This window comes from Engystomops pustulosus, chromosome 1 (assembly GCF_040894005.1).
Source record: "Engystomops pustulosus chromosome 1, aEngPut4.maternal, whole genome shotgun sequence".
In the NCBI taxonomy this organism is placed as follows: Eukaryota; Metazoa; Chordata; class Amphibia; order Anura; family Leptodactylidae; genus Engystomops; species Engystomops pustulosus.
The window spans coordinates 13,870,652-13,897,093 of record NC_092411.1 but is presented as its reverse complement, the minus strand read 5'-3'; the positions used below and the strand labels follow the sequence as shown (position 1 = coordinate 13,897,093).

Genomic DNA, 26,442 nt, shown 5'->3' with positions numbered 1-26,442 from the left:
GTATTATTTATATCTGATATCTGTCGCTGCTTATTGACCAACTGTACAGGTGTAGCAGTGCTGAGATTGTCGCCAGTCAAGTTGTTGTCTGTGTCTGTACATACACCTGTACAGTAGGTGCAGCAGTACTGAGATTGAATTATCTGTAGCTGCATGTCACCCTACTAGATGTAAAAGGGCAGTAATGCTGAGATTGTATTATCTGCAGGTGATACATTAGAACTTATTAACCTGGATGGCAGAGCTGAGTTTGTCTGAAGTCACAATGTAAGCTGTGGCTACACACCATAAATTTCTGTATCATCAGTATGTGATATCTGTGCGTGCACATCCAGCTACTATATGTACAGATGTAGCAAATTGGGTGTAAATGATGCAAAAGTTGATGTCTGGGTCCGGTGGCACACGTGGCATTTTGAACCCGTTTTGGGGCTGTTTTTAAGCAGTCCGTTAAACGCATATGAAAACGCATTCGTTTTTGACAGTTTTTACAAATGATCTTAATGAGGATAATTGGAAAATGGACAAACTGTCAAAAACCGATTAAAACTGCCTAAAAACGGGTTCAAAACGCCACGTGTGTCGCCGGCCTGTGGCTGCAAATCCACCTACTCTATTCACAAATTGTAGCAGGTCAAGGTGTTGTCTATTGATACACATCAACCCCTTTAGATGTGTGGATGTAGCAGAGCTGAATTTGTCTCTCCATATTGTGTATTATTTGTGTGTGTGCTGCATTTATGGTGTGTGTATATATGTTATGATGCTGGGATTAGAGATGCTCTTTTCTTTTATAGCAATGTGATTATTTCCATTATGACTACTTGTAGATATGTTGTTGCGTGTCGTTCTGCAACGTTACACCTCATGATAATGTATGTGGTCACGTTGAGAACCACAGGGCACCATTGGCATGACCACAACCTGACTGAATATCTCCGTGACCAAAAGTTATCACGTCCTTCGCCTCATGATTATATATTGTATGCTACATAAACGCTATTTATTATGGGGCTGTTTTATGAAAATGTCTTTAAAATGAGCTTCTCTGTATTGCTCCTAGTGACCAATCACAGCACAGCTTTCATGTGATATTCTGCTGGTTACAAATTAAAGCTGTGTTGTGATTGGTTGCTAGGGGCACCACAGACCTTCTCCCTTAGAAACCAGGAAAAAATGAGAAAAATACCCCAAGTGTTTGTATAAATCTTGAGATTGTATTGCCCTGAGTCAGAGCGGTACATGAGACACTTACAGACACCTGTTCAGTGGTGAAGTGTCGTTCCCTGTAAATATTGGCACCTGTGCTGGCGCCCCGGGCCTCTTGTCCGGAAGCTGAAATGGTGGGAGAAACCAATGCAGGGAAAAGTTTAGAGTGGAGATCTGAGCGATGGTATCATGACCTGAAGCAGCGGAGAATGTGCTGCAGATGTAATGAGTCAGGACAGAGCGTGCTGTGCACTATTGTGTCTGCAAAACCTTCAGGAAGAGAGCGCAGGCTTCACAGAACTGTCACTGACTGTTCCCACACATGTTCTAGGCGTGTATACCGGGAAATGTACACGCGTCCGTGAATAGTGCAGGTGGAGGGGGGCTATTCATGGGTTATTCATTTATATGCTATTGGCTGAAGGATTGTGGGCAATGATTCAAACTCAGAATGGTCCCCAGTTATAAGTGCTGGACCCCAGGGTTCTGTGCTAGGCCCACTTTATTTAAAATATGTTGGAAAGTTGTTCCGGATTAAATCAAATCAAAAGACGAGGGGGCACTGTCTCTGTCTGGAGCAAACAAGTTTTAATCACTAGAGGTGACAGGGCTTTTTTACTATGAGAACTGTCAATCTGTGGAATAGCCTGCCTCAGGTGCTGGTCACAGCAGGGACAGCAGAGAGCTTCAAGAAGGGTCTAGATGCCTTTTTACATCTAAATAACATTGATGGTTATGTTATATAGAATTGTTTCCCCTAAATCCCTTCCTCATCCAATCCCTTCCCTTCCTTGGTTGAACTTGATGGACATGTCTTTTTCAACCGTATAAACTATGATACTGTGGTATATTGCCAACAGCCTCGGGCCCTTATAGGAAGGGAGGCGCACACAGTCCTTTTTAGGAAGGGGGCCGCAGACAGCCCCGGGCCTTTTTAGGAAGGGGCCGTACACAACCCCGGCCTTTTTAGTAAGGGGCCACACACAGCCCCGGGCCTTTTTAGGAAGGGGGACGCACACGGAAAATGCTTAGCACCAGGTGGAGAAAGGAGCAATCCCATTTGTGCCATTCGTAGTGGAGCTATGAATTTCTAGGACCACCAAACATAATTTCAGCCATTCAGTGAAATCCGCAGTGAATGGGTATAATCCACTCTTGCCCGTTGATACTCTGACCCACCAGAGTTCCGGATAAAGATGAAATCCCGTTGTATCGGTGTATTTAGCGGTCACATGTAGGTTACATTGAGTGACGGGTTGTAAGTGATTACCAGATATTTCCTCGCTGTTGTAATCTACTTAAGAGGTTTCTCAGAAATGAACCTTAAAAATAACTTCTCCTCCTCGTTTTTAGAAGAGCGAGTGACATTGAGAGGTGTGCGGAGAAGTATTGGAATTTTACAACTCTTCACTATGAGCACCCCCTGGAGTGAGAGGGTCTGGGATGCTCATGTAGCCGTGTGTTTTACTACTCCAAGGACATATTTGTCTGTATTCTCTGGATATATTTATAGTGCGATGCCCGGGTAAGACGGGTCCTGTCACCAGCCGGGTGTCCAGAGTGTCCTGGCAGGGCAGGTCAATGGACATCTTATCCAGATAATCTGTAATTAATCAAACCAAGTGTTAAGAGAGACACCTAGTAAATTTTCATCCCATGGTTACTGTATCGCTGTCTTATTTATAGGCCAGATCTGAAGATAAAGTGGCCAAAGAGGGTAATGATCAGTGGCACCATAATAGAAGCACTATAGTAGTATGAGGGCACCATGGCATGGCACGATGGCTTGACACTGCTATGGCATGCCCTATTTTTTTCCTACTTAATATACCTCTTTATAATCTGTATTGCCACCTCATGTCAAGGTGCCAGCTGTATGATCAGCTCTTTAGATATTTTGCCCAGGGGAATTATTGGATCCTAATTGTGGTTGGCACTTACAGTATAATAACAATTATTTATATAGCGCTTAGCAGTATCATAGCTGCTAAGATTATAGTGATGTTTTATTTTAACAAAGTCAACAATCTTCTCATTCGGTTTTACCCCACTTAACTACTAAGCCCCTCGGGTATGGGAATGAAATGTCCTTTCTAGAATTCCCTCTTTTATGTGAAATCTCAACTGTTTACTTATAAAAATCCCCCCAAAGTCAGACAAATATGACTCTTCTCATTTTCACAAGAGGAGTTAAGCGGTCAACTCAAAAGCCCCCATCTTCTGTAGCACCTAGAAACCTGTTTTATGTCCTATTACAGCTAAGGATCTCATCTTTCAGAACCCATCAGGCTTAGGCTATATTCACACTGACGTATGGAGGACGTATATACGGCCGACGTATATACGGCCGATATACGTCCTCCATAGACGTCAATGGGCGCACGGCGCCCTACGGGAGCGGTACGATGCAGCACACGTGCGGCACCGTACCGCTCCGTACCCGGAAAAAGATAGGACCTGTCCTATCTTTCTCCGTAGTACGGCGCCGTGCGCCATTAATTCCTATGGAGAGGGGCGGGGGTGAGCTGCGCTCACCTCCTCTCCCCGTACACTGCCGTTGCCAGCTACGGTACGGGCGGGCAACGGCAGTGTGAATATAGACTTAGGGTTTTATGAGCTACAGAACCAAAAAAACAGACCGCTGAAGGCATCAGTGGAAATGCGAGCTGCAGCTAAAGATCCATTTTCCGCCTATTATATAACTGCCTGTATGTCCAGTTCTGTAGCTCCCAGAACCATAATCTATTGAGGGTGCGTTCACAGCTGATGAGCGGAGATTTTCCTGATTACATTTCTGTTAACATTGTGTTTATAGAATGAACTCTAATGGAGTGCAATAGTGTTGTGTGTTTTTTTTTTTTTTTAATAAAGGTAAACGGATGAGATTTCACATAAAAAAAGTTAATTCTAGAAAGGAAATTTTGTGCCCTACCTGCAGGGTTAAGAAGTTTAGTGGGGTAACACCTGGTGACGGTTCCCCTTTAAGAGGGCATTGTGGCTGCCAATATTATGGGAACGCTATGGATGCTGCTCTTTTAAGGGTTTTGCTTTTATAACAGAGCCAGACAAAAAACAGGCCAATCATACAGGCAATATTTTTGACAGACATGGTTTGCATTTTTAAGGAGGGCATCACTATTGCCATTTGTTAGTGGGGCATTGTTTTGAGGCATTTTTGACACTATGAGGAGGCAATTTTAACTTTTTCGGTTTAGCATTGGCAGCAAGAGTTACCCTATGGACACACAGTGGTTGGCACCATTGGAAAGACATTGTTGCTGGAAATTTTTGACCACTGTGATAGTGGCATTATAGACTACTACTAGTATCCTGTTTGCAGTGCCTTGGTTTAGGGCGTCTCTTATTCCAGTAACTAATGAGTGGCACTGGAATCCTGCAACCCCCCCCAGTACATATGTTCTCTATCTACACATATGTAAATATATGGCACCAGTGAAAATTGTACATTATTTTTTCCTCTCTGCTGGTACCAGCTCATGAGGGCATCTCCGCCTATAATTACTGTTTGTTCCCAGCAATTAGTGACTGAATTTGGTTTCCTCCTCTGTTAATGTCACCCTGCATGCACAACTTGTGCCGATATGTGCACATGGTGAGCTGGTAGAATGGGTACAGCGTGTGACATGCCACCTAATGCAAGGCTGATTTGTCAAATTTAATATCGGATATCCCATTTGTTAATATGTTGCCCTTTGGGGGTGAGTAGTAGTTACATTTTGTGTTTATGGTATAAATGTAAAAGGCTGTATATTCATATAAGGTTATTCCATGGATTGCTGGCACTGTATGGGTTGCCTGGTGTGTGTGTGGGGCACTGTATGGGTTGCCTGGTGTGGGGCACTGTATGGGTTGCCTGGTGTGTGGGGCACTGTATGGGTTGCCTGGTGTGGGGCACTGTATGGGTTGCCTGGTGTGTGGGGCGCTGTGTGGGTTGCCTGGTGTGTGGGGCGCTGTGTGGGTTGCCTGGTGTGTGGGTTGCCTGGTGTGTGTGGGTTGCCTGGTGTGTGTGGGTTGCCTGGTGTGTGTGGGTTGCCTGGTGTGTGTGGGTTGCCTGGTGTGTGTGGGTTGCCTGGTGTGTGTGGGTTGCCTGGTGTGTGTGGGTTGCCTGGTGTGTGTGGGTTGCCTGGTGTGTGTGGGTTGCCTGGTGTGTGTGGGTTGCCTGGTGTGTGTGGGTTGCCTGGTGTGTGTGGGTTGCCTGGTGTGTGTGGGTTGCCTGGTGTGTGTGGGTTGCCTGGTGTGTGTGGGTTGCCTGGTGTGTGTGGGTTGCCTGGTGTGTGTGGGTTGCCTGGTGTGTGTGGGTTGCCTGGTGTGTGTGGGTTGCCTGGTGTGTGTGGGTTGCCTGGTGTGTGTGGGTTGCCTGGTGTGTGTGGGTTGCCTGGTGTGTGTGGGTTGCCTGGTGTGTGTGGGTTGCCTGGTGTGTGTGGGTTGCCTGGTGTGTGTGGGTTGCCTGGTGTGTGTGGGTTGCCTGGTGTGTGTGGGTTGCCTGGTGTGTGTGGGTTGCCTGGTGTGTGTGGGTTGCCTGGTGTGTGTGGGTTGCCTGGTGTGTGTGGGTTGCCTGGTGTGTGTGGGTTGCCTGGTGTGTGTGGGTTGCCTGGTGTGTGTGGGTTGCCTGGTGTGTGTGGGTTGCCTGGTGTGTGTGGGTTGCCTGGTGTGTGTGGGTTGCCTGGTGTGTGGGGCACGATGTGGGTTGCCTGGTGTGTGGGGCACGATGTGGGTTGCCTGGTGTGTGGGTTGCCTGGTGTGTGTGGGTAGCCTGGTGTGTGTGGGTAGCCTGGTGTGTGTGGGTTGCCTGGTGTGTGTGGGTTGCCTGGTGTGTGTGGGTTGCCTGGTGTGTGTGGGTTGCCTGGTGTGTGTGGGTTGCCTGGTGTGTGTGGGTTGCCTGGTGTGTGTGGGTTGCCTGGTGTGTGTGGGTTGCCTGGTGTGTGTGGGTTGCCTGGTGTGTGTGGGTTGCCTGGTGTGTGTGGGTTGCCTGGTGTGTGTGGGTTGCCTGGTGTGTGTGGGTTGCCTGGTGTGTGTGGGTTGCCTGGTGTGTGTGGGTTGCCTGGTGTGTGTGGGTTGCCTGGTGTGTGTGGGTTGCCTGGTGTGTGTGGGTTGCCTGGTGTGTGTGGGTTGCCTGGTGTGTGTGGGTTGCCTGGTGTGTGTGGGTTGCCTGGTGTGTGTGGGTTGCCTGGTGTGTGTGGGTTGCCTGGTGTGTGTGGGTTGCCTGGTGTGTGTGGGTTGCCTGGTGTGTGTGGGTTGCCTGGTGTGTGTGGGTTGCCTGGTGTGTGTGGGTTGCCTGGTGTGTGTGGGTTGCCTGGTGTGTGTGGGGCACGATGTGGGTCGCCTGGTGTGTGGGGCACGATGTGGGTCGCCTGGTGTGTGTGGGTCGCCTGGTGTGTGTGGGTCGCCTGGTGTGTGTGGGTCGCCTGGTGTGTGTGGGTCGCCTGGTGTGTGTGGGTCGCCTGGTGTGTGTGGGTCGCCTGGTGTGTGTGGGTCGCCTGGTGTGTGGGGCACTGTATGGGTCTAAGTATTATGTATTTTTTTATTTGTACCTGGAAGTGGCTTTACATGACTGGGCACTCTATTGGTGACTGTGCATGGTTTTATGTAGCCACTGTTTAAGAAATCCTATACTTGCACTTAATGGCTGAATTTAGTATTGGCATTCAGTGGGTATTTGGCAATACTATGTTATTGGTGGATGTTTGTCAGTCTGCCCTGGTTGGTTGCTCTTTGTGTGTTATATAGCTAGTTTTATTTAGGTGTTTTTCTATGGGTGCTGTATGGGGTGGTCTGGCACTGCACAGGCGTTTATATTTATGCACTATATGTGGTTACATTTTAACACCCTTGCGTCAACACGGGTTGCTTGCTCTTGTTTGTGCACTATATATGGGTAGTTTTATTTAGGCTATTTTATTTTGGGTACTGTATGGGGCATTATTATTATTATTATTTATTATTATTTATTATTATTTTATTTTATTTTATTTTATTTTATTTTATTATATTATCATTATTATTATTATTATATGGTTTATGCCATATGCTTCCTGATGGCACTGATGGGTGCACTGGGTGGCTATATTAAGTTCCATCTATGTGTGTTGGCATTGTATTGACGGTCTTTACCTGTGGTTAGATTTTTGGTTTTGTGTAGGTGTTGTATGCGTTGATTTAGGTGGTTTTATGCAGGCACAGCATAGGTCAGTGATGGCGAACCTTTTAGAGACTGCGTGCCCAAACTGCAAAACAGACCCACTTATTTATTGCAACGTGCCAACACAGCATTTCTAGCATTAAATTATTAAAATCTTCTTGCTCCGTGCTATACCACAGCTTTCAAAGGATCCCGAGGACACCGATATAGTTGACAGAAGGTAGGAAAATTCAGATTGCCATTGGAGCTTCCCTGAACATGAAAAATTGTGGGGCCAAGAGCAGGAGCTTCAATGGCGCCAAAGATAATCTGACCATGTCCACACCTTCTCTTCCTGCTGTCTCAGGTAGAACCAGATACCTCACGTCCTGGGCCTGCAGGAGGATCCCTCAAGTCTTGTCTGGTGAATTCTGTGCTGGGGCAACAGCCCAGTGCCCACTGAGAGGGCTCAGAGTGCCACTTCTGGCACCCGTGCCATAGGTTCGCCACCACTGGCATAGGTGATCCTACATGGTGGCTCTATATTAGTGGCATGCTTGGGCCTCTACACTACATAGAAATTGAGTTTGTAATATTTTGCTACATTTGTTGCTGTATTATTTTGTTGCAGTGTTTAGCAAGTGGTAGAAAGTCAAAGGTGCTGTCAACTATTTTCTTCAGGTCACCACCTGGCCATGAGCTTGCCCCAAATTCACTGTACTTCCTATAACTGTACAGTCATGCCCACTACAGGGTGACATGGTTGGCATCTTTTGTTGTGTAAGTCTTGTGTGGTCTTCCTTAGTCTTAAAATCCCAAGAAGCTGCATGGACAGAGTGGGCCTCGGTGTATCATGTTTAATGACATTTTGGGACATCTTTTGTATCAGGTTTTGCGGCCTCTTAACAAGGAAGTATGCGGCCAGTTAGTCATCCTGATCGGGGAGGGCCCATCGCTTGCCCGGGTTCCATGTCAGCTGGCACCGGGAGCACAAGGCATCCGGCCAGGAATAACTTTGACTTGGGCTGACATCACGGGCCAGCTGCACATCCTATAGCCGGTCTCTGGGAAATAAACAGGTCATTTCACATCCCCTGTGAGAGGGAAAAGTCTCTCATGTTAACCCTGGAGGTGACCCAGCAGCCCCCATATTAACCCTTTCCCTCACCCAAGATGTTTCATACTTATTCTGGATGAAGTGTGACGAGTCATGAGATATTTGTATGATGAGTGATGTACACAACACGTTACACTACAGGTATCAGTGTCCCGGTCATGTGATGTACACACGGGTGTAATACACGGTACACTACAGGTATCGGTGTCCCGGTCATGTGATGTACACACGGGTGTAATACACGGTACACTACAGGTATCGGTGTCCCGGTCATGTGATGCACACACGGGTGTAATACACGTTACACTATAGGTATCGGTGTCCCGGTCATGTGATGTACACACGGGTGTAATACACGTTACACTACAGGTATCGGTGTCCCGGTCATGTGATGTACACACGGGTGTAATACACGTTACACTACAGGTATCGGTGTCCCGGTCATGTGATGTACACACGGGTGTAATACACGTTACACTACAGGTATCGGTGTCCCGGTCATGTGATGTACACACGGGTGTAATACACGTTACACTACAGGTATCGGTGTCCCGGTCATGTGATGTACACACGGGTGTAATACACGGTACACTACAGGTATCGGTGTCCCGGTCATGTGATGTACACACGGGTGTAATACACGGTACACTACAGGTATCGGTGTCCCGGTCATGTGATGTACACACGGAGGTAATACACGTTACACTACAGGTATCGGTGTCCCGGTCATGTGATGTACACACGGGTGTAATACACGGTACACTACAGGTATCGGTGTCCCGGTCATGTGATGTACACACGGGTGTAATACACGTTACACTACAGGTATCGGTGTCCTGGTCATGTGATGTACACACGGGTGTAATACACGTTACACTACAGGTATCGGTGTCCCGGTCATGTGATGTACACACGGAGGTAATACACGTTACACTACAGGTATCGGTGTCCCGGTCATGTGATGTACACACGGGTGTAATACACGTTACACTACAGGTATCGGTGTCCCGGTCATGTGATGTACACACGGGTGTAATACACGTTACACTACAGGTATCGGTGTCCCGGTCATGTGATGTACACACGGGTGTAATACACGGTACACTACAGGTATCGGTGTCCCGGTCATGTGATGTACACACGGGTGTAATACACGGTACACTACAGGTATCGGTGTCCCGGTCATGTGATGTACACACGGGTGTAATACACGGTACACTACAGGTATCGGTGTCCCGGTCATGTGATGTACACACGGGTGTAATACACGGTACACTACAGGTATCGGTGTCCCGGTCATGTGATGTACACACGGGTGTAATACACGTTACACTACAGGTATCGGTGTCCCGGTCATGTGATGTACACACGGGTGTAATACACGGTACACTACAGGTATCGGTGTCCCGGTCATGTGATGTACACACGGGTGTAATACACGGTACACTACAGGTATCGGTGCCCCGGTCATGTGATGTACACACGGGTGTAATACACGGTACACTACAGGTATCGGTGTCCCGGTCATGTGATGTACACACGGGTGTAATACACGGTACACTACAGGTATCGGTGCCCCGGTCATGTGATGTACACACGGGTGTAATACACGGTACACTACAGGTATCAGTGTCCCCGGTCATGTGATGTACACACGGGGGTAATACACGGTACACTACAGGTATCGGTGAATGAGCGGAGGTCCTGTACATGTGTATCCTGTGCTAATCGCTCTCTCTTTCTGACATGGTCTCCCTCCAGTGTTCATTACTCTTGGGTTGTGCCTGGTATTGTAGGTCTGTAGTCCCTGCTGACGCTGCTGTAGTCACACTGTGAGTCAAATCAACGTATCTTAAATATAGTATATCCATTACACTCTGCTGCGCTTTCCGCCACCACATGAAGCCTTGATTAAAGGGTATTCTCCACTTGCCGCTTGCACATCGCCGGTGTTTTGGCAGCTCTGGTTTTTATGTAATTATTCAGTCATTTCTCATAGAAGCTGAGAGAATGTTTGATTCTGCTTGATACAGGGCAGCAGGAGCCATGGTACCCAGTATGTCCAGAAATCGTGAGTCAGTGTGATACAGGAATAGGCTTAAAGGCATTGTGTCTGTCTATCTATATTATGTGTGTAGTCTATGAGCGTGTAACTGCTAATAATGCTGTATACAAAGCTTAAAATCCATTACCTAGATATAGAATCACAGCACAACATCAGGCTACCTGCAGCCACCACTAGAGGGAGCTGAATGCACTTATTTCCTTCTACGTGCAATAAGCTCCCTCTAGTGGTGGCTGCCGGCAGCCTGAATGTTGTCTGTTGGCTATGCACAGGGTTTGAAATAATGTAACAGTAAAACAGCGATGGTTTAAGATCTTATGTAAGTAAACTGTATCACATGTGTCGTTTTTTTTTGTTTTTACCTTACCTTTTAGCAGCTCTGTAAATGGATTTGTCTGAGCATGTAAATATATCGCTTCCGCATTCCTGGTTTCGCCCGAATACATTTTTTTATCTGTCTTAACCCATTAGATGTAAAATAACTATGTCATGTGTGCGAGATTAAATTACTATGTATTTTTCATCATCAACTGGATCGAGACATAAGCTAGTGCGAAGTTGGATGACAACCAATATGGCCGTTGCCTTTACCCTCCTCCTATCCTGCAGGTTATATAGTTATGGAATTAGGAACCTACTGATGTCAAACAGCTACAATTATTTCATCTTAAAACCATTTCGGATCTTGGTGCACAAGGGGCGGGACTTAGCCTGCTGGTGCACTAGTTATTTCTAGAACAGAGGATCTGAGGGAAAATTGATATATTTGTCTGGAAATTCTATAATATGCTCCATTTAAGGTGATATTGTATCCACAGAATAGGGGATAAGTGTCTACCAACAAAATCCATCATGATTAACCGGGGACACTTACTCATAAGTGAGTAACTGTGGGACTGTTATTATTCTTATATGTGTTATACATGGCCTCTTTCCTTCTAAAATCAACTTTTATAATTATGCTAATGAACATGAAGTCTTCTGGGGGTATTATCAGAGCCCCTCATGTGGCAGCTTCACAGTATACACTGTTTCCCACTCCCCCTTCCTCCCTTAGCACCTCTCCCCTCCATCTGCCTGATGTATTCCTACACAGTGTAATAGTCTGTGAAGCTGCAGCACTGAGAGGCTCTAGTAATACTCCCAAGGGCCATTCAAGCCTCATTAGCATAATTTTCAAAGTTGATTTGAAAGGAAGAAGGCCATGAATAACAAATATAGGAAGATCCCCACAGCCTTGGCGCCTGGATCTATTTGTAAGTACCCCAGTTTTATTGAGATGGATTAGGATGGTCGATTTTGTTTTAACAGTTCAGGTAAAGTCAGGGAGGGGGGGATAGTTTAGGGATTTAACAGTGGATAGCGAATAAGTGTCTGACCACTGAAACCCAAAATGTTCCCGTGAAGTTGAATTATTTAATTCCTGTATTCACAGAAATATAGGGGACAATATGAAGTCCGGCTCCTTTTTAAAAGAAATTGTCCATATTCAAAAAACAGCGCCACATTGGTCCAGAGAGTGGTACTGCAGTCCTGTTCATTGGTGCTGAGCCCCAGCCACAACCCAGGGTTATGTGTGGTGCAGTCCCTAGTAGAGAGCAGCTTTTTAGCAAAAAAAGGACTTGGGGGTATTGGTGGATGGTAAACTTAATCTTAGTGACCAGAGCCAGGCGGCTGCTGCTAAAGCACATAAAATTATGGGATGTATCAAGAGAGGAATAGATAAGGACATAGTTTTGCCCTTATACAAATCCCTGGTCAGACCACACATGGAATATTGTGTACAGTTTTGGGCACCAGTGTATAAAAAGGATATAGTAGAGCTGGAACGGGTGCAGAGGAGAGCAACCAGGATTATTAGGGGAATGGGGGGACTAGAATACACTGACAGATTACAAAATTTGGGATTATTCAGTTTAGAAAAAAGACGACTGAGGGGAGACCTCATTACAATGTACGAATACCTGAACGGACAGTACAAGGACCTCTCCAAAGATCTTTTTATACCTAGGCCTGTGACCAGGACAAGGGGGCATCCTCTACACCTAGAGGAGAGGCGATTCTACCATCACCATAGACAGGGGGCATCCTCTACACCTAGAGGAGAGGCGATTCTATCATCACCATAGACAGGGGGCATCCTCTACACCTAGAGGAGAGGAGGTTCTACCATCACCATTGACAGGGGGCATCCTCTACACCTAGAGGAGGATCTACCATCACCATAGACAGGGGGCATACTCTACACCTAGAGGAGAGGAGGTTCTACCATCACCATAGACAGGGGGCATCCTCTACACCTAGAGGAGAGGAGGTTCTACCATCACCATAGACAGGGGACATCCTCTACACCTAGAGGAGGATCTACCATCACCATAGACAGGGGGCATACTCTACACCTAGAGGAGAGGAGGTTCTACCATCACCATAGACAGGGGGCATCCTCTACACCTAGAGGAGAGGAGGTTCTACCATCACCATAGACAGGGGACATCCTCTACACCTAGAGGAGGATCTACCATCACCATAGACAGGGGACATCCTCTACACCTAGAGGAGAGGTGGTTCTACCATCACCATAGACAGAGGCATCCTCTACACCTAGAGGAGAGGCAGTTTTACCATCACCATAGACAGGGGGCATCCTCTACACCTAGAGGAGAGAAGGTTCTACCATCACCATAGACAGAGGCATCCTCTACATCTAGAGGAGAGGTGGTTCTACCATCATCATAGACAGGGGGCATCCTCTACACCTAGAGGAGAGGAGGTTCTACCATCACCATAGACAGGGGGCATCCTCTACACCTAGAGGAGAGGAGGTTCTACCATCACCATAGACAGGGGACATCCTCTACACCTAGAGGAGAGAAGGTTCTACCATCACCATTGACAGGGGGCATCCTCTACACCTAGAGGAGAGGAGGTTCTACCATCACCATAGACAGGGGACATCCTCTACACCTAGAGGAGAGGTGGTTCTACCATCGCCATAGACAGGGGTCATCCTCTACACCTAGAGGAGAGGAGGTTCTACCATCACCATTGACAGGGGGCATCCTCTACACCTAGAGGAGAGGAGGTTCTACCATCACCATTGACAGGGGGCATCCTCTACACCTAGAGGAGAGGAGGTTCTACCATCACCATAGACAGGGGTCATTCTCTACACCTAGAGGAGAGGAGGTTCTACCATCACCATAGACAGGGGGCATCCTCTACACCTAGAGGAGAGGAGGTTCTACCATCACCATAGACAGGGGACATCCTCTACACCTAGAGGAGAGGTGGTTCTACCATCACCATAGACAGGGGGCATCCTCTACACCTAGAGGAGAGGAGGTTCTACCATCACCATTGACAGGGGGCATCCTCTACACCTAGAGGAGAGGAGGTTCTACCATCACCATAGACAGGGGGCATCCTCTACACCTAGAGGAGAGGAGGTTCTACCATCACCATAGACAGGGGGCATCCTCTACACCTAGAGGAGAGGAGGTTCTATCATCACTATAGACAGGGGGCATCCTCTATACCGAGAGGAGAGGAGATTCTACCATCACCATAGACAGGGGCATCCTCAGCGCCTAGAGGAGAGGCGATTCTACCATCACCATAGACAGGGGCATCCTCAGCGCCTAGAGGAGAGGACGTTCTACCATCACCATAGACAGGGGGCATCCTCAGCGCCTAGAGGAGAGGCGATTCTACCATCACCATAGACAGGGGGCATCCTCTACACCTAGAGGAGAGGAGGTTCTACCATCACCATAGACAGGGGGCATCCTCTATACCTAGAGAAGAGGAGGTTCTACCATCACCATAGACAGGGGACATCCTCTACACCTAGAGGAGAGGAGGTTCTACCATCGCCATAGACAGGGGGCATCCTCTACACCTAGAGGAGAGGAGGTTCTACCATCAACATAGACAGGGGCATCCTCTACACCTAGAGGAGAGGAGGTTCTACCATCACCATAGACAGGGGACATCCTCTACACCTAGAGGAGAGGAGGTTCTACCATCACCATAGACAGGGGCATCCTCTACACCTAGAGGAGAGGTGGTTCTACCATCACCATAGACAGGGGTCATCCTCTACACCTAGAGGAGAGGTGGTTCTACCATCACCATAGACAGGGGTCATCCTCTACACCTAGAGGAGAGGCGGTTCTACCATCAGCATAGACAGGGGGCATCCTCTACACCTAGAGGAGAGGAGGTTCTATCATCACTATAGACAGGGGGCATCCTCTATACCGAGAGGAGAGGAGATTCTACCATCACCATAGACAGGGGCATCCTCAGCGCCTAGAGGAGAGGCGATTCTACCATCACCATAGACAGGGGCATCCTCAGCGCCTAGAGGAGAGGACGTTCTACCATCACCATAGACAGGGGGCATCCTCAGCGCCTAGAGGAGAGGCGATTCTACCATCACCATAGACAAAGGTTCTTTACTGTAAGAGCAATGAGACTATGGAACTCTCTGCCGCAGGAGGTTGTTATGGAGGACTCTATGTACATGTACAGGAGGTTGTTATGGAGGACTCTATGTACATGTTCAGGAGGTTGTTATGGCCGACTCTATGTACATGTTCAGGAGAGGCCTGGATACCTTTCTGGAGAGAAAAAAATATCACGGGTTATGGGGATAAAACATTTATTTAATTCTTAAAGGTTGGACTTGATGGACTTGCGTCTCCTTCCAGCCTTATATACTATGATACTATGATACAAATCCGAACATAAAATGTTTGATTTCTTCAGTTTGGAACGTTGTGTACATATTGGTTAATTTTTCATTAAAAAGTTGCACAATCCCATCGAGTTGTGTGGGAGTCGTGGAGATCATTACTTCATGTGATCTACTTATGGTTCTTGAGAATATATCAGGAGATTGTTGTGACTGGAGTTCCCCTTTTAAGTTTTGAGTTGATTATTGTTAAAGTTTCTGCAGGGTTTCTAAGTTTGTCTTCTTTTTCCTCCGCAGACCAGAGATGACTTCTTGGGTCAAGTTGACGTCCCTCTGAACCATCTACCGGTAAGAGTCGCCGTTATTTGTCGTCTTCTACACAACAGCCTCATGGATGGACTTCAGACACTTCTGGGGGATGTCATATTTGCTTTCCTCCATCGTTTGGCTGTAGTGTTGGGTTAGGTGAGGTCAACCAACATGGAGGTCAATATTTGCGGGCCGGGGGGGGGACGGGGGGCATCAAAGCAGCAAAACCAGATAGCTACAAGATGTTTTAGGACAGCCTTTGTTTGGTGCTGATTGGCGAACAATGGCATAAAATACAATACACTTCATATCAGAGCTTCTCTGAGCCTAAAGGGATTAGTTCTGATTTTAACATGTTTTGTGGTTGGTTCAAATTGTATTTTAGAGTTCTGGCTTCTCGGCCACATATAAAATCTGAGCCCAGAATGATTAGAAAACTTAAAAGGTTTGTCCAGTTTCAGCAAATGTGTATGGTAACAAAAATGATTCATCCGCTTTTAATGGAAATCAACCATGTAGAGAAAATAAAAAAACCTATAGATGCACGCCTCCGCTCCTCTCCTTCTTGATTCCAGCACTGTCCGTCGCTAGTCTTGATATGCCGAGAAAAAGAAAGTTATAATTAGCAGCACGGAGCGTTTGGACAAGATGTCCGGCGATTCAGGCTGCTAATTATGCGCAACCCTGTACTTTCCTGGGATGTTATCTACATGGTTGATTTCCTTTAAACATTTTCTAGATCTCTGCTTGTCGGCATCCTGTGCTAAACTTCACTGTTTTCTTCATCTAAGTATAAACCAGTCCCTGGTCATGTGATGTCACACAGGTACACCTCTCAGTATATCCCTGGTCATATCTCACAGGTGCGCCGCTCGTTACATCCCTGGCCATGTGATGCCACACAGCTGCACATCTCGTTATATACCTGGTCATGTGGTGTCACACAGGTGCACGGCCTGTTATACCCCTGGTTATGTGATGTCACACAGGTGCACTGCTCGTTATATCCCTGGTTATGTGATGTCACACAGGTGCACGGCCTGTTATATCCCTGGTTATGTGATGTCACACAGGTGCACGGCCTGTTATATCCCTGGTTATGTGATGTCACACAGGTGCTTGGCTCGTTATATATCCCTGGTCATGTGATGTCACACAGGTGCACAGTTTGTTATATCCATGGCCATGTGATGTCACACAGGTGCACGGCTCGTTATATCACATGACCAGGGACCGGTTTATATCCACAGGAAGTGCGCAATGAAGCTTTCTATACAATAACAGCAAGCAGAGATCTAGAAAACAATGAGAAATGTATACAGAAAGGATATTGAAAATTTGGCAAACTTTTTATAATACAAACAACTGCGTTTATTTGCTGGAACTGGAAAACCCTTCCAATTTTTATTAATATTGCGCATTTGGGATCACCAAGGATGTGGCCGGGAGGTCAGTGAACTTTCTCCTGCCACTTTCTGGTCACTGGTGATGTACTGCACATGACCATATGTGTTATCAATATGTGGATAACCCCCTGTAAGTGATTGGGGGCTAAGCTGCAGTAACCTGGTATGCCACTACTTAGGTGTTGGAGCTGTCTGCTTCCAGCTCTGTACACTATGTGTGGAGTCAGGTGTCTGAACCCCTTCTATTCTTATATTGTAGGTTACTAGTGGACGCCTTTCATTTTTTTTATCTCCAAAATCTTGCGTTAATGAATATATATAATCTGTATTTTGTGTGTTTGATCATTATCTGACATCATTCAGGCCAAGGAATTTGGAAAGTTCCTACTTTCTAGAAAAACATTTTTTTCAGCCTCAGGCCTCGAGAACAGCGCCCACATATTATGCGAATATCTTCTGAGTCTTAAGACGACGTTAAAAATTAACCTTCTCGTTAACAGACAGAAGATCCGACAATGGAGAGGCCGTATACGTTCAAAGACTTTCTACTCAGACCAAGAAGGTGAGTGTCCCCTTCTAGACTCTGCACCTGTATCCCGCTGACACATCTGACTCCTCCATTGACTCCTTATTTACTCACTCACTTTACAGCCACAAGTCTCGGGTGAAAGGTTTCCTGAGATTAAAGATGGCGTATCTGCCAAAGAACGGAGCCCAGGAAGAGGAAACCAGCGAGCAGAGGGAGGAATCAGAGGTAACACATGACTTGTAGGAACGTTACTCCATGAACGATTATCGGCTAAGAGAGTCCATTTTGTGCTTATTACTGGGGTCTTCTACCAAATCTGACTTTTATAAGTTTTGCATGTCCAATACAAAATATAGATACAAAAGGGGGTGAATCAGGCATGTTGAATATTTACATGCCCTATCACTTCCTGTTCAACAGTCAGCAGCAAATGGCCTTTGCTTACCTACTAGTTTTTTCTTGTGCTCTCATTGATGGGGGTCCTTCCTCTGTGACTACAGCAACTAAGGGGCTTCAGCGTCATGGGTTTCAAGCATCCCGTTTAAAAACGTTAGAAACGGTAGTATTGGGGGCGGGTGCTGTACTAGTGAGTGTCGTATAGACCATTGAAATCCTGACAGCCTTGTAGCTTCCATGTATAATAGGAGCACATAGACCTGCCTATTTGGTGAACCCTACTGGCACCCGTTATATTCCGTTTCTATTGTGAACATTCCCTTTAATAAGATCTGTATGTATCGGCGCACATCAGGTATCAAGGAGGGGTGCTTAAGGATTAGGGATCCGAATAAGATCTGTAAGGTTAAGGTTTACATTGCATTTTTCACCATCCACTGCAAGGATACATTGGGTTCATTCCTAAGGTATCCTTAGAATGGAGGGATAAGATGTATCCCGCTGTATGCACATACAGTGCGACACATCGTCCTGTTCTTCTCCTCCCCCCTGAAAGCCAGGGGAGAGGGGTAAACACTGTCTGCAGCTAGCTATTGGCTATGACGATGTTCAGGGTGTTTGCTCCAGTGATGTCACTGTTCTTAAATGGACAGTGACATCACTGTCACTCAGTGGAGGCTGGGGGATGGATGCAATACTTTGCATCCATCCTCCATTGGTTACTATTGCCTCCATACGAGTATACGTCGCTCAGCTGGTTGAAGCTGGATGAAAGATGTAGCTTTCTGCTTCTTTCCATCCTGTATGTACTTCTGGATGTGACCTATACTGCGCAAATCAATGCAAAAAGGAAGCTCCCACCTGCTGGTATACGTCTAGGGAAGTATACACTGATTGTATGGGGAAAAAATGCCATGTGAATGTAGCCTTAGAGTAAATGTATAAATCCTGCTGATCCATTGAGCCTTCTGAACAGATTGATCATTGGCTGTGATCACTTAGTAAGACAATAGGCAATTGTTTTAGGGGAGTTCACTTTTTGTGACTTGTAGATCCGGGCCAATTTAATCGCCTGCTTATTCAAAAGACAAAAACAAGACCTATCATACAGGTTAGACCAGCAGCGGAATGATGGATGAGTGATTCCCTAGAAGTTGTTGTTAGGTTTAAAAGTTTTCCATTGGAGAAATCCCCTTTCAATATGATACCACCAACAAATAGCTTATTGCTCCATGTCCTATTAAAGCAGATATTGCTTAAAGGGAACCTGTCAGCAGAAAAAGCTTAACCAAGACCTTGTGTGGTGGTATGACACGTCCATAGTAAAGTACATAGAAAGGTTTCTACTGACTCATAGATGTAAGGAACCAAAATGTCCATGTCCTCTAACAGGTCTTACATAAAGGTGGTGCGTGGGTCTGATCCATTGGAACCAGTTGCCTAAAATTTATATTTTCCATGTTCTTTTCTTGCAGCAGGCCTGGGACGTTGTAGACTCAAATGACTCTCCCTCTCCACACCAACAAGAGCTGCCGGCTCCCCCGATGCCACAAGGATGGGAGGAGAAAGTGGACAATCTTGGGCGCACATATTATGTCAACCATAATAACAGGACCACACAATGGCACCGGCCGAGCCTCATGTATGTATCCTGTACACTGCTACAGTCATTGCTGATATGTCACCATCTCTTCACTCCTCATAGACAGCCAGTCATCCAGGTTTGGTTATTAGGTCTACGTTGCTTTGGTTATCATCCTATCATGTTTTCTTGCCCCCCTTTCCCAGAGATGTCACGTCAGAATCTGATAACAACATCCGACACATACAACAAGAGGCCCACAGGGTTTTCCGGTCCAGAAGACACATCAGTGAAGACCTGGAGCCAGAACATATAGAAGGGGCAGATATACCGGAGGTGGGTGAAGTTTTGGCTTGGAAGTTTTAGGTATGGCTTTAGTAGTTAAAGCAACTACATAGTTTGCTTGAGTTTCCAGTTCATTCCAAAATCGGGCTAAAATTTAACCCATTCACACAAATGTATATACGCTCACTTTGTATGGTACAGGTTGGAATTATGTCCATGCTGCCATCAGTGACCGCTGTTGCAAAAACCTGCTGAGATGAAAGTTGTCTCCGACATTTACCCCTTACATGTCATGGTTAATCGCAGTTGTCACATTTAGGGAGTCTGAAAGCCAGTGACCCCACTGTCAGCCCATTGGTGCCCTGTAATACCTTCATAAAGTACTAATGGGGTTTCAAGGCTGTCATCAGCCAGACAAAGATAACGGTGTGTAAGACCAAGTATCAGTCGTCTTAAAAGAATGGATACATGTTATTTTATTTACTCACACCAAATAAATATTATTTACAAAAGTTAAAAACTTCATATAATCTGTTTTAAAAAAAAAAAATGCCCCCAAAAAAGCTGGAACTCAACCAGTAAAAACAAGGTCTTATGAAGTTACAAGAAAAAAATAAATAAAGCGTAAAGGCCCCAAATAAGATGATCTTTCAAGGGTTAGTGTAGCACCAGAACAGTACAAGCGGTCCCCTACTTAAGGACACCCGACTTACAGACAACCCCTGGTTACAGACCGACCCCCTCTGCCCACTGTGACCTCTGGTGAAGGTCTCTTTACTTTAGTCCCAGGCTGTGAGGTGTCTGTAATGAAGTTTTATTGATAATCCTTAGTCCAATTACAGCAAAAAAATTTAGCAAAAGTAATGGTTACTGTGGCCAAAAGCAGATCTACAATTATAAAATATACAGTTCCGACTTGCATACAAATTCAACTTAAATACAAACCCAAGGAACCTATCTTGTGCGTAACCCAGGGACCGCCTGTATACATAAAGTTCTGTTAAGTACAGACACTTTGTTGCCTGTCAGTTGCTACGGAATAGGCTAATGTTACTTGATTGTATATAGAAGCTCAACCAGGGAGGATGCACCAGTTTGGCACCCACTTCAAACAGTCCTCCTCATGGGTATAACTTTAGGGGAAGCAATTGGTGTAGTTGCCCTAGGACCCAGGAATTATTGAGGGCCCATAAGGTGTGTTGTTCACATATGAAGAGACCATTACTACAAACGAATACATTATATTTGGGGGATCTTCTAAAGTTTTTTCATCTGGGTCATCCATTCTCTATGTTGGGGTGCCCAAAAGCCGACCTCCAATCCTGTGTGTGATCTCATCACTACTGAGTGGTACAAGTGTCTCATCACCATTGATTGGATATTTGGGCCACTTATCAGTGTTGTGCCAGGGTGAGTGTTGCTTGTTTTTTGGTTACACATCAGAGCTCCGTCCTTCTCCCAGTTGTTTCTTGTATTTGTTCTGGCTCTAGAGCCGCGGCCTGTTCTAAAAACCCGCTCGTCACTGACACCTTGAGGGATCTGTCACTGCTCCTGTCATTCACCCTGGAGACTTTGTCTGTTTTGATCTGTACACCAGTGTATCGGGTACCAAGCTGGCACGTAGGAAATCCATTTAAAGAGTCCCGCTCCTGGCTGATTCCTTGTTTACAGCCTGCAATATCACTTGGAGGTTATTACAGAGCAGGGCTGGAGGCGCTGGCGCACAGCTCGCTAATCGCCCCTGTCTCCTGCATACAAAACATCCCGCGCAGCAGGAAAAAGTGATAACAGCAGTGACAATCCGCAGCTGACCTTCTGCTATGTGCTGTCCTGATATACAGAACATAAGGTCAGGGGGGGTTTAGCATCGTGACATCATGGAGACTATGTGACCCTAAATAACTCGCACTCACTGAACGTTGGGAAACTTCTCAGCTGCTTTACATTTACGATAATGTTAGATGTGTCCTAACAGGACGGAGTCTGGTTTATTGGTGCTGTAGTGACAAGTCACTTTTGTATCTGTATTCAAAGGCAAGTGTATAAATCTGAAAGCTGATTTTGGTGGTGTTTAAAGTACAAGACTTAAAACTGCATGAAAAGTAACCAAAGAAGTCTTAAAGAACATCTACCACCAGGATGAAGGATTGTAAACCAAGTACAAATACATGCTGATGTGCGCTTCTCTGCCAGGATCCACTCTTCTTTAAGCTTCCTATGCTCATGGTTTTTAGGAAAAAAGGCTTCCAGAATTATGCAAATGAGCCTGAAGTGCTCAAGGCTCCTTTAACATCTATGTAGCCTGGAGCCCCTCAGGCTCATTTACATAATTTGAAAAGCCTTTTTTTCCCCCCAAAAACCAGCGAAGAAGAAGCCAAGCGAAGAGCAGATCCTGCCAGAGGAGACACACACCAGTTTGTCAGTGTGCTTGGTTTGCAATCCTTGATCCTTTAAGTGATTACTAACCTTTGGACACAAACTTTGCGTTAAAGGAGGAAGGTTTGTAATTCCAGCACGCTGACATACTGGTGTGTGCCCCCTCTGGATGGATTCGCTCTTCTTTTAGCTTCTTATGCTTTGGTTTTTACAAAACAATGCTTTCAAAATTATGCAAATGAGCCTGGGGGACTCCAGATTCTATAGCTGTTAACTGAGTCCGGAGCCCCTGAGATTAATTTGCATAATCTTATAGCCTTTTTTTCTAAAAACAGAGGCATAAGGAGCTAAGAGAAGAGCAGATCCTGCCAGAGGGGGCGCACACCAGCAGGTAAGTGGGCTTTCTTTACAATCCTTGATGTATAAGTGAGTTTATGAAACAATGTAGCAAAGGAAAGTGCATTTTCTCTACTTATCATCCTGCTTTTCACTTTAAAATTCCTTCTAAATTCCTCCTTGCTTGTAAGATGGTCAGAAACTGAGTGAGATTACATAGAAGTCTATGGAGAGAGGAGGGACAAGCAGCGAGTTACAGCAGCTAGGTCACCACCCAACAGTTTAGTGCAGACTGCAGAATTGAGAGCTACTAAAAATGTAAGATTATAATTCACCTAATATCCATAACCCGCGCATGTGCACACGTTGGATTACGGATTTCTGCAAAGCACTTAAAGGTGCGGTACACTTTCAAGTTTTCCCAGAATAACATTATTTCCCCATCCAGAGGATGCTCATCATAAACTGTTGTGTGAAGGTTTAGGATGATGAGTCCTCATGGAGATCATGTGGTCCTGCAAAAAATAACACTCATAAACTCTTTAGCTACTTTGCAAATACTTACCGGTACTTTCTACTGTTGAGTACATTTGCAAACACTTAACTCTTCCTGTGCATTTTGATTTTTCTCTTCTCCATTCACACCCAAATCTACAATTGTGCTGCCTCTTGATAGGTTTTAGCGCACTACGGAAGCTCAGATGACCCTATTCACAAAGCTAAGTGGTTTAAACCTTTATTATGCAAAGACGGTAGCCTTTTTTGAATGCAGCTTTAGATGTGGCTAGAGTACAAGACACTAGTAAAGTTACCCAGTATTTGATGTGGCTCTGGCCAAATCGGTAAAGCCACAAGGCAAGAATTAGGAATGAAGCATAGAGACCTCTTTAGTAGGGCCAACTAACGGAGGAAGCTGTTATCTCGTCTACAGAACCCAATATCTCTGCTGTCATGATTAAGAGGCGGTGGGTGGATGGGGTCACAGCCCGTATGACAATGACAAGGAGAAGTGGTCCAGACCTCTGCCTTGAATTCCAGTGTCATCTTCCTGTGACCTTGGATAAATTAGTCAAGTGTCTGCGCCTTGGGCACCTAAAAATAGACTGGATTAGGAAGCTGTCCTATATAAAATACACCGTAGGTAATAAAACTACAAAGTCATAATAAGGTGAAATGCCTATAATCTGGCATTTACAGTATTCTGACACCCAGATTATAGTCGGAGGCCCTCCTTAATAATAATTAATAGGTTGCGGGTAGATCCGTATATACTGAGAAGCTTCAGATGGGGGGGATATTGAGATCTACAGTGCACACCATGCAGGCAATAGTCCAGCGCAGCGTTGGACTCCATAGTCCTGCGCCATAATATCTGGAGCAGTTTATGACTTTAGAGTCTTAATACAGACCAGATATTAGTTGGTCTAGTTTAGTTAAACGGGTATTCCCATCTGGGCATTTACATTTAATTAAATTCATTTGCCTTATGTAAACATTTCTTCAATTGGATGTTAATTAAAAAAAATGTTCCTGTGTGGAGATGATTTCTCATAAATGTAGTCATGTTGTACCTTGGAAACAAGAGAGCTTCCTCGGATACGACCACGTCACACTCTGGCAGCGGTGGCCAGACATGCGCTATAGAGTCCTGCCGGACCACCAGGATTCAGCGATCATTACCACAGGACGGCTGTGGGACCTGCAGTAACTCCAGGACATTTTATATACAATAAACTTTTGTTTCTTTGTGCACTCAATCTATCAGACGTGGCCGTATCCGAGGAAGCTATCTCGTTTCTAAGGGACAACATGACTACATTTATGAGAAATTATCTTCACACAGGATCATTTTTTTAATAACATCTAATTGAAGAAATGTTTACATATGGCAGATTAATGAAACTGAATGTGGGTGCCCAGATGAGAATACCCTTTTAACTGTTGTGTTGCAGATGCTACGAGCAGCTACCTAAAGAAGTGAGAAGAGAGAGGATTCTAATAGAAATGGATTCCCAAGAATTTCAGCAGAAGTTTGGAGAGTTATAAGGATTTTAGAAAAGTTCTTGACATATGAAGGTCTTTAAATAAAAAAAAAAAAATTTTTGCTTTTTGTTCAGAAATACCAGGATAGATACATGTGCCATAGATTGTTGTACATTAAAATAGTCAGACGATTATGCTGATGTATTTTGATGAACAAAAAAAATCAGCATTTATTTAAAGGGGTTTTCCCACGAAGAAAAGTTAGGCCCTATCCACGGGATTGGGGCTAACTGGCTGTTCAGTGGGGGTATCATTGCTGCCGTGGGACCCCTCATCACTACGTCCGACTAATGGAGCAGACGACCGCGCATGACAGTTCTGCTTTATTAATCTTTATGGAACTGACGGAAATTGCCGAGCACAGCGCTCACCGATCTCCGTCAGCTCCATAGAGCAGAATGGACATCCCCCAAGTAACTTGTTTGATGAATAATAGACATAGTTAAAGCTTAAAGGGGTTTTCTCACCAATCGGCGATCTGCTTCAGCTCCGTAGAGATTAACAATAAATGTATATTTTTGTTCATGCAAAAAATAAGACCTCTTTAGGATCAAAAATGATTAGAAGGTCACTGTCTTATTTTAAGGGAAACACAATTTTTGTATTTTGGTGGAGAATGTGGGCAGCCTCCCCTACACAAATCCAAGGCCAAAGCGAGCCGATTTGTAGAACTTTTAAGGACAAGGTGGATTGTGGATATTCTCATCCGTCGTCTTTCGCAGTGGCGATCCCAATCACTATAATTTGCCTTTGAGAACTCCGATCGATATTTCCACTCTCCGTTATCTGTGTCCTACTGTAACTACTGCAAATGATTCCCGCTATCCGTCCCCATTATTGCGAGCCAATCTTATCAACCCAACGTTGCCTCCCGATAGGTGAGAATGAAGCGAGTGTCTTATGTCTGTGTCTGTTTCCTTCTCCAGCCATGGGAGACCATTTCGGAGGAGATGACCCTGAGCAGCGACACTCTGAACACATCGCTGCCACCACCTGCCTCTCCAGTCTCCCGGGCCAGCGCGTTGGAACTTTCTGAGGAGCTTAACCGGAGGCTACAGATTAATTCGGAGTCCAATGGGGAGCAGTTCTCGTCACTTATTGTAAGTAGTAAGATTGCAGTTGGCACACATCCTCCGCGCTACCATGACGTGCCCAGCCTGCAATTAGAACTGTGTCAACAAATTACAAGTAATTAGAATTCTGGAAGTTACAATCTACTGAGATCCTTAGATCATCCCGGCAGAGTATCCAAAACCACTTCTCTACTCATTTTACTGCCTTCTTGTTCTACCTTAAAGGGAAAAAGAGGATTAGAAAAATTTATGGGGTTTATTCGTCTAACGGCACCATAATTGTCCACAGGTCCATCTGTATTTGTATCCATAGAGCAGCCATATTTTACCAATATTATACATACTATAATCTATATTTTTCTCCTGATCCTATTAACTGATCCGCACATAATGTTAGGAAGAGCAGTTTAATCCCATTTTTTTTCGTGTGTGCTTAGTAGCAGTACGAGCTGGATTTATATGGTAGCTTCAGAAAAGTATCCTCACACTGCTGTTCTCTTGGCTCTCTCTACATTGAACAGCTCCAAGGCCTCTCTCCTCTGCTTTGAGTGGCTACTGTAGCACTCCTAAAGCTTTTGGGGATTTGGAGTAGTTAAATGCGGAGAGAGCTAGAGAAAAGCTGTGTGAGGACACCCCCCCACCCCCCTGTGCTCAAAGTCCTGCTACAATCCAGGAATATAACTCTACTTCACAATTCTGCTGCTACTAACAATATAGACAAAGGTATGATTACACATGTCTTCAGGAATGCTACATAATACTGGCTACAGTCTGCGTGGTCAAAACTGCTGACAGGTTCCCAATCTTTAGCAGTGGAAAACAAAGTATTATTCTTTGGTTAACATTTAAAATGTTTACTGTTTTTACTTGGTACTATGTAG

General features: G+C 45.4%; 1 protein-coding gene across 25 annotated transcripts in view; it reads left to right on the top strand.

Annotated features, from left to right (window-relative positions):
• NEDD4L (NEDD4 like E3 ubiquitin protein ligase) overlaps positions 1-26,442 on the top strand; it is a 219,467-nt gene that overhangs the window by 154,623 nt on the left and 38,402 nt on the right. For all 25 annotated transcript variants that reach the window (XM_072133630.1, XM_072133621.1, XM_072133613.1 and 22 more), the window contains 6 exons: positions 15,524-15,574; positions 17,442-17,503; positions 17,593-17,695; positions 19,342-19,508; positions 19,655-19,784; positions 25,415-25,588. In XM_072133630.1, coding sequence (XP_071989731.1) covers positions 15,524-15,574; positions 17,442-17,503; positions 17,593-17,695; positions 19,342-19,508; positions 19,655-19,784; positions 25,415-25,588 — 687 coding nt within the window. The remainder of the gene's footprint in view (positions 1-15,523; positions 15,575-17,441; positions 17,504-17,592; positions 17,696-19,341; positions 19,509-19,654; positions 19,785-25,414; positions 25,589-26,442) is intronic.